This window comes from Micromesistius poutassou (genome assembly GCF_964030765.1).
Source record: "Micromesistius poutassou genome assembly, chromosome: 5".
Taxonomy (NCBI): domain Eukaryota; kingdom Metazoa; phylum Chordata; class Actinopteri; order Gadiformes; family Gadidae; genus Micromesistius; species Micromesistius poutassou.
In genome coordinates this window covers 536321-551320 of record NC_140275.1, presented here as the reverse complement: position 1 = coordinate 551320, position 15000 = coordinate 536321, and the positions used below count along the sequence as shown (strand labels likewise).

Sequence of the window (15000 nt, the reverse complement as noted above, 5' to 3'; positions counted from 1 at the left end):
TGCGCTTGTTAACAGAGTTTTAAGCATAACAATTGAACACACAAAATGCATTTGGCTGAGTGTTGGCCACACATTAAATCTCTAATGCATCGTATTTATTGGACAAAGAAATAGTCTGACGTCTATCACCGAGCAGCACGGTATGAATATTTATCCCTCTCTATTTTTTTTATTTTAAGGTGTGCCAAAATGAACTCCAGCGCAAGAAGAACGAGGCGGACTTACTGCGGGAGAAGGTTGGCCGGCTGGAGTCAGACATCCAGGGCATGAAGCAGGATCTGGCCTCAGCCAAAGAGCAAAGGCACAAACAATGTTTGAAACTCGGAGCTCAGGCCCAGAATCTAGACAATGAAACAGGCTCACAGAGCCAGGAGCAGGTCACCGAGGGGAGCAGTGGAGGAGGAGGAGGAGGAGGAGGAGGAGGAGGAGGAGGAGGCGGAGGCTCCACCGACGCGCTCCAGAGAGAGGTGGAGAGACTGCAGAAGCAGCTCCGGGAGGAGGTGCAGTCTCGGGAGAGTCTGGCCAGCAGCTTTGAGCAGGAGAGGCGCACGTGGAATAAGGAGAAGGACAGGGTGATCCGCTACCAGAAGCAGCTGCAGAACAACTACCTGCAGATGCACAAGAAGAACCTGGACCTGGAGCGCATCCTGAAGGAGCTGAGTGCCGAGCTGGAGAGCAGGACCGACCTGGACATGGACGCCCCCTACTGCACGGGGCTGCAGACGTACGACGACGTGATCGCCACGGAGATCTGAGGGGCGTGCGTGCGAGTGACGCCAGGGCGGGGGGAGGGGAAGGGGGGGGGGCGGGAGGGGGCAGGAGAGACCCAAGGGGGGGGGGTAGTTAATCCACGGGCACCTAGATGTTGTCACACTGATGCAGTATGGTAACAGATGTTACACACCGAGTCTGGAACGACAAACGACTGATCTACTGAAGTTCCACTGTCAACACGTTTGTTTGACAGTAAGGATAAAATGCCTCTGGTGTTTATTTAACACTTAGTCCTCAGGTCCAAAAAATAAAGATCATACTATTCAAATTCAGGTTAATGAAAAAAAAAAAACATAACTTTAACTCCTATTGTTTAGAGATCAATAGAAAAACATGGCTGCCAGTTTCCCTTGCCAGGGGAACTCTTCATTTGTCATTGTGTCATGAGAAACACCATTTATTAGCTGCCACAGCTGATGACTTATCCATGGTGTGATTAATGTCTCCCAGTGACACACGATGAGCACAATAATCAACGAGCTTCACCCGGGCCCAGCGTGACAAATGATCAGGATGAAGCAGGCCTATGCAGTCACATGGTCAAGTCCTTAATTAACCAACAGATATTGGGTAGAGCTACACTGGATGTGATATAATAGTAACAATGATATATGTTTACATGAGTATATCTTAATATATTTATTTTTTAGATGATACTGAAATAAAATAGATAGACATAGCACAGGACCATTAGGTTTTCATTTAAAATGTTTAAAACAATCTATCACAGAGTGGCTTTCTGTCAGTGCTGGAATAAAATGTATCACCTAAATAGAAAATTGTGTTAGGTATGACATACATCATTCTTTCACCATTTCAATATATTTTTTCAACATGATCTAAGTGTTTTTAGCAAGGGATATTACAAACTCACACTTTGATGGATGGATCACTACATTATGGATCACTACACTACGTACACTAGGTATGGATTTCCACCTCACATTTAACGGCTGAGTGTATCACTAGAGAAACAGTCCACACACTGGATGTGTGTTCACGCATTACTAAATAATTCCTGAATGAAGATAAATACCATGAATGCACTGTGGTGGAGAGTGATCAGAATTTTGGTAATTCTGTAAAGACAAAAAGGGAACATGTCACAAATTTCACTTCAGATATTATCACTTCAGATATTATTGTGTTTCCAAGATTCAAGCTAAATGAAACATGACATTGAACATTTTCTTCTACTGAAAATATGAGACTTCTCTGTCAGCAGGCACTGTGGACGTCGGCACTGAGAAGAGGGCATGTTTGGGAGTTGTTGACTTGAACTTTGACCCCTCTTTGTTGCTATAGGCTAAGATGATGCAGTGATCTGTGCTGCTCATCACTGCAGCACAAAATGTGTGTGTGTGTGTGTGAGAGAGAGAGAGAGAGAGAGAGAGAGAGAGAGAGAGAGAGAGAGAGAGAGAGAGGAGGAAAGAGTGACAGAGGAAAAAAGAGCAGAGAGAGAATTGGGAACACCATTGCGTAAGCAGTTCAGTTGAAAAGCAATATTATTTCTTGGCCCTGGTACCTCTAAATAACTAAAAGTTAGGAGTAAACAAGCAGATTAAACGACACAACAACATGGGTTTTAAGTACAACTCGAAGGTAAAGATAAAAACGGCTTCCTTTGGCATTTGCACGTTTGCAAGTCAATCTGGTGTTGGGTTTATGTGATGATAAAAGTAATCTCCAAACGCAATTCCGCAGGGAAGCAAGGCTGGATGTTATAGTGGTCTAGATAAAACACCCTGTGATTTACACAGGAAGATGAATTACTTGCTTTCGCCTTTAACAGAGAATAGTGTTTCTAAATGGATTGTTTAATATGGTTTATTTTGTGATATACTATTTGATAGTGTTTATGTCACCACTGTGCAAGTAACCACTATTTATAACGTCTCCAATAAACCTCAATGTTTTTAACACATGAACGTTGTGTTTTCAGTTCTACAAAATGTCAAACCCCACATCTCATACAGGCTAAGGTCTCTGGTGTGCACACACACACGCACACGCACACGCACACGCACACGCACACGCACACAAACACTACCTTTTTTCCTCTTTTGCTAATTACCACGTATCTTGCTTTTGTGAGCTTTTGCTTTAAATGTACCAGCACTCCAAATCCAAACTGAAATCAAATTAAGGGCCATTGTCAGCGTCTGCCATGTAGTCATTCAAATAAAAGCGTGGCGCTGCCGGATGAATACCAAGCAGAACTCAGACACACCGAGTGGCCGTGAACACAAGACACCGAGAGAGAAGGGAGCTGTGGCCCGTGCTCTCGTTGCCTTAACACACGGCCTCTAAACAACAAGCGCACATATAGTTTAAAAACAACACATTCACGGTAAACATCCGCCTTCAGCAACATTGAATGCTGTTTAATCCTTGAACCGCTTTGAAACCTATAAACAATAATAGCAGCGGATCGGGGTGGTTCCGATGATGCTTCTCTTTACTACATATTTCTGTATCCTACTGGTCTTTGCGTGTGAGGATGATTTAATAAAGGGGTTAGAACCGTGCGATAAAAGCGGCGAGGGGCCCAACGGGTTATCGTGCTTTGGGTTTCTTTTCTCCGGTATCACACACCGTCCTGGTCCAGCAGATGTCTCTGTGCGATTGGACAACAGCTGCTCGACCGTCAGCAGGGATTGGGTGATGATTTAGCTCAGTCCCGCAGTGACAGGATAATAACGCCGGCGTACCCCGCTGTGAGTTTGACGATCTGCCAACAGGCGGGCACAAAGGGGCCCGAATTAATTAGCCGTGCACTGTGCCCGGGACATATCCCCCGGTACACAAATAGGATCCTCGGTAGTCTCCAACGCGGGCCGCCAGGACATGAACACCACAACACATCCGACTGTCTCTGCTCTGGTAGGAATAGGCCTTCTCCCACTCCTAACATTGTAATATATATTGTAACTCACGGCCTACACAAGACTAAAGGAGAAATCCTCCATTTTCAGTGTGTTTCCGACAACCACTATAAGAATCACATGCTAGATTGCAGCTCAAATCCATTGTTAAGGGCTAAGTTATTAAGCTGTGTGTTTCGTATTGTTTTATTGGTTTCTCCCGGAGCGCTGCATCTAGACGAGGGCTGTAGCGGCGGACCCAGAGAACGCAACGCCCCAATCTGATCCATGGTCAGCAGAGTAATTGGGAAGGGAGTCCCTGAGGGTGCCATTGCTCTGCTGCTAACCAATGCTACCGCTGTCATTGTGTGTGTGTGTGTGTGTGTGTGTGTGTGTGTGTGTGTGTGTGTGTGTAGGAGTACAAGACCTGTTCCTTTGTCTAGCTCATTGGCTCTGAAACCACCTGCCCTCCCCTTCTCCAAAGTCCCCCAGAGAGAGGGTGGGAGGACCGGGTGAGGGGGGGTGGGGGGTGGGGCTGCACTGATTCAACTTGCCTCCTTAATTAGTTAATTATCTCCATCTTTCAGTCAGACAGAGATTATGCGGTATGCTCTCTTAAATAAATATACCGGCATTTATCTTGTTCTGAATGGCTTATTTTGAGCCTCTGACATATAACAGAGGGAGAAATTAATAAGAGCAGCTGTATGGAAGGTAAACATCATTTCAAATAGTGGATAGAGCCGCATCCCATATAATGTTGGAGCAACAGACAGAACAGAAAGCATTCAGTGATAGGTATAGTCCCTAGATGTATAGGGATTGAAGTTGATATGTAAAATGCAATTTGAAAGAAAGACGTAGGCGATACTGCGGATTTAACTGATTTAATCCATTTAACTCGGGCTGCATTTCCAATTCCTATTTAAACTAAACACATACAACATGTATTACGCTAGTTGTTCATACTGCCTGTCTGTACAGTCATTTCCTTAAGAGCTTGACACAATGTGACACACTTGGCCATGCCACGGACAATTACAAAAATATATCTGAACTGGTCTCTCTGCACTTTGTAAAAGGACGTCTGGCCAGTGCTGGGCTGTGGACGTCTAGGTCTGAATGCTGACCCTGTGCACTGAGACAAAGGGGTCGTAGCCAGAGGTGATGATGAACCGCAGGTGGGTAGCAGTGGTTCCTTTTAGCTGGAGAGAAAGAAAGACATAAGAGCTTCATCACCATGACATCCACGGTCTCTCATTTCGGTCACTTGTATTAAGTACACTTACTGAAATAGCATTTGATTGCAGTTGCCCTTCGGATTGTTCACATTCTGCAATGAGAGGATTATTGCAGCATTTCTATTCTTTGACATCTTACTTCTATAATGCCAATACGAGGTTGTTTATTCTCACCTGTTTCTGCAACTGATTGAAAGTCTGAAAACGTATCCAAGGCGTTCGTTTCTATCTTCAGACTCTTAACTGAACAAAAGAGAAAACACAAGACACATTTTTGACAGACTGGCCATACGTAATTATTGATTAAGAGATTAAACATATTATGCAATAATTAATGACAATTTTGAATGCATGGAAATATCGCCTTTACAGCCTATGTAAAGAATAAATAGTTTGAGTACTGTTCGAGCAAAAAAATAAGACTAAGGAATTACTGCCGCATTGACCTCATTATAAAGTTTCTCGTTCGTGTCTTGACAATTTTCACTAACCCTGCTTTAATTGTAGACCGTGTTAGCAAATATCTGATTTTTAATTCATGAAGGACACTGAACTGTTTGACCTTTTATCATTAATTAGATGGAATATTTAATTATATTTAAGAATTTCATGGGGAGAAATCCTCCTAATGATGCATTATATTTAAAATAGGCCTCCTGTTATGGTGATGCATGGCTCAAACACCTGTTCAGAGAATGTCACCGCTTCAAAGTCACTTCAGCACCTAGAGATGGACACCAGCTTTAGAAACAACAGTTTAAAACAACAACTTTGGAAAGTATCTATCCTAGATTTTTAACATTCCCACAGAACCAAGCATAAATAAGTCTTAAACAGTGTGTTGTAATTAGAAAACATGATTATGTATGCATGAAAACTGAGGCCCTGTGTTTGTTGCCTGGATAGGCCTACAGACTTCCTGAAAGGCAGTTGATGTGTAATTGGATATTTAGTTAGATAGCCCCACATAACTCATATATAATGTATTTAGGCCTAATCAGGGCTTACATTTAATGTATAACAGATCTACACGTATAATTATTACCCTGCTGGCAGTGAACCGGTGATTCTGAAAATAACAACATCCAAAGAAAGCAGTATACTAAAATCAGTCAGTTAGCCAGAGGGCTAGTGCATCGTGACGTCACAGCACAATGACCGATTATATTTTGGGCGTTGATGAAACGTAATTTGAATCCTTTGTGGTATCGTTGTTTCAACCTATGACTTGGAGAGTGGTGCATGTTCCCATTCAGGGTCACAAGCTAGAGGAGCTCACACACTGGAGGTGCTTCGTGAATACAGGTAAAAGTCAGTCTGTGTTGGAAATGGGCGGAGTGGTAAATAAGCCACACCTACAGGTTCTAATTAACTGATGTTACATTAAATATCATGTGGTCTAAATAAAGGACAGAAGATATTAATTTAGATCAAAGTATATGAGTGTCGATGGTGTGTTCCAGATGTCTCGACACAAGCCTTCCGAGTTGCACTTGTGACGTCATCTCCGGTCTCGTACCACTTATGGTGCGTTCACATCACTCGGAATTATGCGGAAAACATTTTCGCGACGTCGGAAAGTTCTCGTGAACGACACCTCACGACGCTCTGATGATTCTACTTCCGTTCGGCGACTGGGGCCAGATTTTGTTACCAGAGGGGCCCAGTTGGTGACGTATGGTTTACTAGTGACGTGCACGAACACGGGCGGAATATGAAAGTTGTACTCATTTGTACTTAAATAAATATAATATATAATATATAATAAAAGAATCAACCATCCCCAACACGGGCAAAACTCCCTTAAGCAAGGAATAAATCATTAATAAATCATTTTTAACACGGGGAAGACATTGCTTTGCATGAATCCATCACCACGTATCTCACGCTGGACATGGCAGAACAGCACTTTACTCAGGCATCACGGAATGTCGTGAGAATCGCCATAGATGGAGAATTCCCATGATGCACCGCGAGTCCGCGACAGCCGTATCGCGATAGTCGCGGCGCGTACCGTTGTAGCTGTCGACCGTCACCGTGTCGATGCCCGTGGGCTCCGCCAGGCGGACGATGAGCTCCTGCGGGAACATCCCGGTGGACATCCAGAACGTGGCGGCGTTGCTACAGAAGAGAGAGACAGTACGCAGTGCTCAGAAAGCGGTCCGAACGGTTTACACAACATTAACCCCCCCGGCGTGCACTTCGTCAAAATCTCGCGATAATAACTAAACGCGAACTTTTACCCGTCGACGACGTTCCGCGACGGCTGAGCCTCGTCGCTCGAGGACGCCAGCACGACCTTCGCGCCCAACGCGCCCAGGGACGAACCCGTCATCATCGTGTCACTTCATCCACGAACGGCGAAACGCCGACGTATAAAAAGCACGATAAAAACCACAACGCGTCCGACATAAAGCGGAGCGCCGATCTCTCTCTCTCTCTCTCTCTCCGGAAGGGACGCCGCACGTCGCTGTCTCGGCGTTGCCTTGCCAACTGACGCGCCATATAGACGTCATCACGCGTCCGGCCCGTGAGTGAGTCGGAGCGACGTCATCGTGGTGCGACACGCGCACATTGTTCACCCAGAGAAGCTGCAGCGGCTCCTCCGGGGTCTGAGGTACGAGTCCACCGGCGGAGGACGGAGAGCTTCGTGGTCTGCGATGGCGAACGGGAGGAAGGACGTGGTGTTCGCCCGCGGGGCTGCGCAGGTGAGCTATCAGACCTAGCCCCGATGCTACAGCTATCAGACCTAGCCCCGATGCTACAGCTATCAGACCTAGCCCCGATGCTACAGCTATCAGACCTAGCCCCGATGCTACAGCTATCAGACCTAGCCCCGATGCTACAGCTATCAGACCTAGCCCCGATGCTACAGCTATCAGACCTAGCCCCGATGCTACAGCTATCAGACCTAGCCCCGATGCTACAGCTATCAGACCTAGCCCCGATGCTACAGCTATCAGACCTAGCCCCGATGCTACAGCTATCAGACCTAGCCCCGATGCTACAGCTATCAGACCTAGCCCCGATGCTACAGCTATCAGACCTAGCCCCGATGCTACAGCTATCAGACCTAGCCCTGCTGCTACAGCTATCAGACCTAGCCCCGATGCTACAGCTATCAGACCTAGCCCCGATGCTACAGCTATCAGACCTAGCCCCGATGCTACAGTTATCAGACCTAGCCTTGATGCTACACTAACGTGACAGGGTAGCATGGAGGGTCTGTTGGCCTGGCCAGGGGCTACACTACACACTGCGATGCTCATGGACCCCAAACGTGTTTATAGATGTGTTCTAATAACTCCAAACCAGGGTGAATGTCTTCATCAAATATAAGTTGTGACTGTTTGGTCTTCAGTCAGACGTCTCCTCCACTGACAGCATGATGCCCTGGGCTGACGTGGGACAACGCGGGTTGGTGGAGCACATCGTGTTTTATCTTTGTCCTCTCATTTTCAGAGTGATGATTCTGACATATGGGATGACACTGCCCTGATAAAGGCGTACGATAAGGCGGTGGCAACGTTCAAGGTACGGGGTAACCGTTACCTGAAGGGATGACACTGAGAATCTTTGAATGATTTCAAACTTCAGGATTTTGCGTACGATATATTCACGTTCATTTTGCAATTGAATATCTACTAGACTGCACTTAAAGATGAGACTGACCCACCTGCCTTCAAGAAAGACCCTCCAGGAAAGAAGCGCAAGGGAAACAAAAATGATCTGAGCAGGAAAAGGAGTAACGCACCCCCAGACAAAGAGGTTGGTCAAGCAGTATATACATCCTATATATATACTATACATCTGTTTATAAAACATGCAACAACCCAACTGTCTCTATAACCCATCAACTCTTTACCGAGAACTTTTATAGATCCCACATTCCCACCTTGAACCTATTCTAGACCAAGAGCTTGACACAGTGTGTCCACAACTAATGACTTTGATCTTGGTCTAGGTTTTAGAGGTTTTACTGTATGCTACAGCTTAATGAATACTCTATGGCTAAACTCTATCCTGATCCTTCTAACATAACTGAATGGTGCATACTTGTTGTGCCACAGTGGCAGGTTGGAGACTCTTGCTGTGCATACTGGTCAGAGGATGGCCAGCTGTATGCTGCCACAATTTGCGGCATAGACAAGAAGAGAGGCAGTTGTACAGTTGTATTTACAGACTATGGCAATCAGGACGAGCAAAGACTTCAAGATTTGCTCTTGGAAAACTCTGAGGTCGAAGAAGAAACTTGCGTTAAGGTATAGTAAAGGACATTGTTGGACATGTTTTTGTTGAAATTTTTTCGACCAACCTTGGAGGAAATGTAAGATGCTGTTTTAACAGATTTAAAATGAATGAGATGATTGCGTATTTGAATCGATTCAGATTTGTCTGAAGACACCAATGGAACTCAGTTGTATAGAGGCGTGCGTTGAAGTTCAAGCGCTATGCTCTTTCTTTCTGTCTTGAAGGTCAATGAAGCAGAATCCTCCACGGAGGAGAGCGACCGATCCACCACACCGCAGTCTCACAGGCGGCACGCGCACAGCAAGCCCCCAAAGTACAAACCCCCCAGAGAGCCCCCTCCAGTGCTGCCCCCTGGTCTTCCTGGATTTCCCCTCGGCCCGCCCCCAATGCCCAGCTTCAAATCGGTAAGAAGGGCTCCTCCACCAGTTAGCCTCCACCAGTTAGCCTCCACCAGTTAGCCTCCACCAGTTAGCCTCCACCGGTTAGCCTCCACCAGTTAGCCTCCACCGGTTAGCCTCCACCGGTTAGCCTCCACCGGTTAGCCTCCACCGGTTAGCCTCCACCGGTTAGCCTCCACCGGTTAGCCTCCACCGGTTAGCCTCCACCGGTTAGCCTCCACCGGTTAGCCTCCACCGGTTAGCCTCCACCAGTTAGCCTCCACCAGTTAGCCTCCACCGGTTAGCCTCCACCAGTTAGCCTCCCACCATCCATCCCTTCATCAGTCAGTGGGAAGAGGCTCGGGCCCCCTTACACGTCGGCGCCTAATGTGAACACCTAAACTCCTTCTGAATGTATTCATTTGTTGATTGTATGAAATAAGACGACATTTATTTGATCAATAATTTTTCTACCGAAAGGGAGGAAGTAAACCGTCCAGTGGCCCCGTCCCCCCGGCCTGGCCCCCCATGCTGCCTTGCGGCCCCCCGGTGAGAACTGTTCTTTTATCAAATCCTGATGAACCAAAGTGGCCACACAAGTTCAAAGACTGAGGCTGTGTCCGGCTTCACTTCCTCTGGGCTCATTCTCCTGTTGATTTTGTTTTATTTTCCCACTTCCTCAGATGATCCCGCCCCCTCCGCCCATGAGCCCTGACATGGAGAATGACGAGGCCCTGGGCGCCATGCTCATCTCCTGGTACATGAGCGGTTACCACACGGGATACTATCTGGTACGTCCCCTGACTTTAACGGGCCCTTATTTACCACCGGGCGCGATGTTGATTTCCGTTACAAGCCTTTTTAAAATCGACCCTATCGGGATATGACACTTGGCAGTCAATGTGCATCATATCACATCAGACATCACACCTGGTGGTAAAGTAGGGTCCTTTTACCTTTTTAAAGTAGGTAGGGATAGCAGAATAGTTCAGCTGGTTGGGTTGTTGGATTCCCTGCTTAAATGTTCTGGGTTTGATTCCCCAATGCCTGAAATCTTTTGAGGCTCTAACTGTAATGTATGGACAAAAACAACTGACTTGACTTTTCTGTTGGCAGGCATCTCTAAGTCTCTTTAGATAAAAAGTGTATTCCATATGGTGGAACATTCAGTTACCGTTATATTCCTTCAACTTATTCTAAAGAAGTGGTGGCAGTTCAGGGGATTTGTTGAGCTAATGCGTTTTAACCGTGCTCGTTCACAAACTGACGTTGCAGTTGTGTCTCGAGGGGAATGAAGTGCCCTGACTTAGGCTTTCCTCTCGCTGTCTCCCAGGGGTTGAAACAAGCGCAGAAAGAATCTGCTCCACGCAAGAAGTCCCACCACAAGTAACGGATGCCGGCGCTTTAGTCCTACACAGATGGCTCCGTCGCAAAGTGAACTGTACAAACTGTATTATGACTGTCGGTCTCTTTTTTTGTATGCTTTGTAAAAAAAAAAATGATATGTATAATAAAGGCTTCCTCGCAGTGTTTTGGTAAGCTGTGTCTCCTGACTGACTGACTCCCATCCTGCCTCTCTCTCTTGTAGCTCGGTGCTGAATGCCACTGCTCGATTCCCTACATTCCTGCTCCATGCTTTAGTTTGTTTTGATGTAGGTGGAGCTCTCCTTTAATTGCACATTTTATTTAATAAATTCCCAGTGGAGACCTCTTATTCTAGTAAACTGACTTGAACAATTACACCGCTTGCCTATTATGGCTGAGGTTGTCCAGTAGAAGTCTCTCTTCCCCGAGTGCCCACGCTGTGGGTGACAGCAGGTTATGTTCCAGGACCATAAGGTAAAGAGACTGCAAGAAAGGACTAACTGTCTTTCAATCTGCATCGTATATATGATGACTGTTTGGTTTGAGGCCGGTTCTTAGTCATGCTGCTGTGCCTGTGATGCTTTGCACATGGTTAAGGCGACGGGCTCGGTACAGGGCCAGCATTCATCTCATCCCTCTCCCCTGAGGTGATCTCTCCTCCTCTACCCAATATAGGACCACATCCATCATATGCTTTTATATTATATTTGCAGCATGGGTGCATATCACATCAGGGTTCTGGTGTAGGGGAACAACAAGACTCAAGACTTAAGTCTGGTGCCGACTGGACTATGGAATTTATTTACCTGTAATTGACCGGGAATAATTATTTGTTTCTATGTATCAATAAGTCTGAAATGACACATTGAATACCCTGTTAAATAGGCCAGAGGCATACTACTCACCATGGGATTTCATTTCCTTCTATCATCCTTTCATATTTGCTATACTAAACGTAATGATCTTCACTTGTCTAAAGTACTATTTCCGTAAGTTGTATTTTCAGCACGGTGAGAACGGAGCTGTATATCGGATCCATGCTTATTTATAGCAGAGACAACCACATGTAATTACAACCAGGGGAGCCAGCGCTGCTCTGCTCCATCTGCAATGTTTTCACTTCTCGAGAGAAGAGGAGTCCGAAGCAGCATTCTTGTACTAGTGGTTTGGTTCCCTTCCCTTCCCGCTGCCCTGCTTCTACCCTGGTGGCATTACCGCGCTCTGCTGTAAGACAGCGAGGGCAAAGGACAGTGGAGTTGGAATGTGTACAGTGTAGAGCGAGAGGCTGGTGCTGTGCTGTGTTGGGCCATGTGATCATCCCCCTGCTGCGCTGTGGCCCATCGCTGTCAGGGCCGAGGCCCCTTTGTTAACGTGCTGCCTGTGGCTGACGTCTCATCCCCCGGCCGCGGCCCCAGTGTCCACGCTTTACTTCCACGTTCAACAGACACATCTTAATCCGTGGCACTTGGGCTGTTTTTCTGCACGTACGTGCAAGTAAAGTAGAAAATACAGTCCTTTTTTTTAATGCAATACGTACATGAAGGATGTTTTTTTGATACGGTTCATGAATGTAATATATCTTGTGCACCCAGAGCCAGGATTAGAAATAACCAATATCAAAGCCAGTACAAAGTTGTTTTGGCTCGCTAAAGTCTGAGCAAAAGGAACCCCACACGGATGTGATAAGGATCCAGCCCGGGGTTGAAGGATGGCCGGGCCGTGCGTGGGAAACCATGGGCTCTCTGATATGTTGATCCACCCCCTCTGGACCCGTGCAGTGGCTGCTGTGTAAACAGTATATGAGCACACACAGCCTTCCAGGGAAGAGATACTCCTCCAAGTGTTTATTGCTGCATGAGCGTCAACACCTAGGGGGCCGCATTCCATAATGTAACGCCATGAGCGTCAACACCTAGGGGGCCGCGTTCCATAATGTAACGCCCATCAGCAACGCAAACACCCTGATGTAAATGAGGGGCAGTGGATGGAGATGTACACAAGGAGAGTATCCTACTGCAGGGCTGACAGTACTACTGTTACTACTGCAGTACTACTGTTACTACTGCAGTACTACTCTGTTACTACTGCAGTACTGCAGTAGTAACTGCAGTACTACTCTGTTACTACTGCAGTACTACTGTTACTACTGCAGTAGTAACAGTACTACTGTTACTACTGCAGTACTACTCTGTTACTACTGCAGTACTACAATGTTACTACTGCAGTACTACTCTGTTACTACTGCAGTACTAATGTTACTACTGCAGTACTACTCTGTTACTACTGCATACTACTCTGTTACTACTGCAGTACTACTGTTACTACTGCAGTACTACTCTGTTACTACTGCAGTACTACTCTGTTACTACTGCAGTACTACTGTTACTACTGCATACTACTCTTTTACTACTGCAGTACTACTCTGTTACTACTGCAGTACTACTCTGTTACTACTGCAGTACTAATGTTACTACTGCAGTACTACTGTTACTACTGCAGTACTACTCTGTTACTACTGCAGTACTACTGTTACTACTGCATACTACTCTGTTACTACTGCAGTACTACTGCATACTACTCTGTTACTAGTGCAGTACTACTCTGTTACTACTGAAGTACTAATCTTACTACTGCAGTACTACTCTGTTACTACTGAAGTACTACTGTTACTACTGCAGTACTACTCTGTTACTACTGCAGTACTACTCTGTTACTACTGCAGTACTACTCTGTTACTACTGCAGTACTACTGTTACTACTGCATACTACTCTGTTACTACTGCAGTACTACTGTTACTACTGCATACTACTCTGTTACTACTGAAGTACTAATCTTACTACTGCAGTACTACTCTGTTACTACTGCAGTACTACTGTTACTACTGCAGTACTACTGTTACTACTGCAGTACTACTCTGTTACTACTGCAGTACTACTCTGTTACTACTGCAGTACTACAATGTTACTACTGCAGTACTACTCTGTTACTACTGCAGTACTACAATGTTACTACTGCAGTACTACTCTGTTACTACTGCAGTACTACTCTGTTACTACTGCAGTACTACTCTGTTACTACTGCAGTACTACAATGTTACTACTGCAGTACTACTCTGTTACTACTGCAGTACTACTGTTACTACTGCATACTACTCTTTTACTACTGCAGTATTACTGTTACTACTGCATACTACTCTGTTACTACTGCAGTACTACTGTTACTACTGCAGTACTAATGTTACTACTGCAGTACTACTCTGTTACTACTGCAGTACTACTCTGTTACTACTGCAGTACTACTGTTACTACTGCAGTAGTACTCTGTTACTACTGCAGTACTACTCTGTTACTACTGCATACTACTCTGTTACTACTGCAGTACTACTGTTACTACTGCATACTACTCTGTTACTACTGCATACTACTCTGTTACTACTGCAGTACTACTCTGTTACTACTGCATACTACTCTGTTACTAGTGCAGTACTACTCTGTTACTAGTGCAGTACTACTGTTACTACTGAAGTACTAATGTTACTACTGCAGTACTACTCTGTTACTACTGAAGTACTACTGTTACTACTGCAGTACTACACTGTTACTACTGCAGTACTACTGTTACTACTGTTACTGCAGTAGTACTCTGTTACTACTGCAGTAGGTTTGTCTTTCTGTTTCTGAGGCGTTCAGTTTGTGCTGCAGTGTTTTCTGAGGACCGTGTTTCAAAGGGAGACTTGTAGGCTTGCATAATTCACCAGTTGATTTGACGTGTGCGGATGGCCTGGGACGTATTAAAATGAGTCAGAATCTGCTATATGAACCGACAAAAAACACGACTATCATAAAAACCTTTTCATTGCATCAGTGTTTGTGGATATCCATGGTGCCCCCAAAGAAATGGTAGCCAGCAGCAGCATGTGTAAACAGGGACTACGTTTAGATTTGGGTGGCTTAAGTAGACCCATACGAGGACAACAGGGAGGGCTGTGTGGAACTAATAAAACTGAAACGCTTGTGCCAAAACCAAAAGGGTTTTACTGCAGGCCGAAAGCTAGAAAGCTGTGTAATGTTCGAAGAACGCTTGGCAACATTAGGCCAGGTTCAATTCAATGAGAGAAAAATGTATTA

The 15000-nt window shown here is 45.5% G+C and overlaps 3 protein-coding genes and 1 pseudogene across 4 annotated transcripts in view; 3 read left to right on the top strand and 1 right to left on the bottom strand.

The window, feature by feature from the left end:
* LOC311343659 (leucine zipper putative tumor suppressor 1-like) overlaps positions 1 to 755 on the top strand; it is a gene marked incomplete at both ends in the record, with an annotated part of 8116 nt that extends 7361 nt beyond the window's left edge. Inside the window, one exon of the mRNA XM_084468577.1 lies at positions 180 to 755. Within this exon, the coding sequence (XP_084324703.1) occupies positions 180 to 755 (576 nt within the window). The remainder of the gene's footprint in view (positions 1 to 179) is intronic.
* Positions 756 to 4509: 3754 nt separating this feature from the next.
* On the bottom strand, positions 4510 to 7344 carry LOC311343661 (intraflagellar transport protein 25 homolog). Its single transcript, XM_084468579.1, has 5 exons — positions 7123 to 7344; positions 6894 to 7000; positions 5054 to 5122; positions 4928 to 4971; positions 4510 to 4843 (listed from the first exon to the last, which is right to left on the bottom strand). Exons 1-5 carry the CDS (start codon positions 7215 to 7217, stop codon positions 4751 to 4753), a joined length of 408 nt encoding a protein of 135 aa, XP_084324705.1. The 5' UTR covers positions 7218 to 7344; the 3' UTR covers positions 4510 to 4750.
* An 86-nt stretch (positions 7345 to 7430) lies between these two features.
* LOC311343116 (survival motor neuron protein 1-like) lies at positions 7431 to 10979 on the top strand. Its single transcript, XM_084467982.1, has 8 exons — positions 7431 to 7587; positions 8342 to 8413; positions 8528 to 8647; positions 8950 to 9141; positions 9355 to 9534; positions 9988 to 10056; positions 10191 to 10298; positions 10841 to 10979. The coding sequence occupies exons 1-8, from the start codon at positions 7540 to 7542 to the stop codon at positions 10895 to 10897; spliced, it is 846 nt and encodes a 281-aa protein (XP_084324108.1). The 5' UTR covers positions 7431 to 7539; the 3' UTR covers positions 10898 to 10979.
* Positions 10980 to 14769: 3790 nt separating this feature from the next.
* LOC311343905 overlaps positions 14770 to 15000 on the top strand; it is a 6014-nt pseudogene continuing 5783 nt past the window's right edge. Inside the window, exon 1 of the transcript XR_014684124.1 lies at positions 14770 to 14791. The product of XR_014684124.1 is annotated as an uncharacterized misc_RNA (transcript). The remainder of the gene's footprint in view (positions 14792 to 15000) is intronic.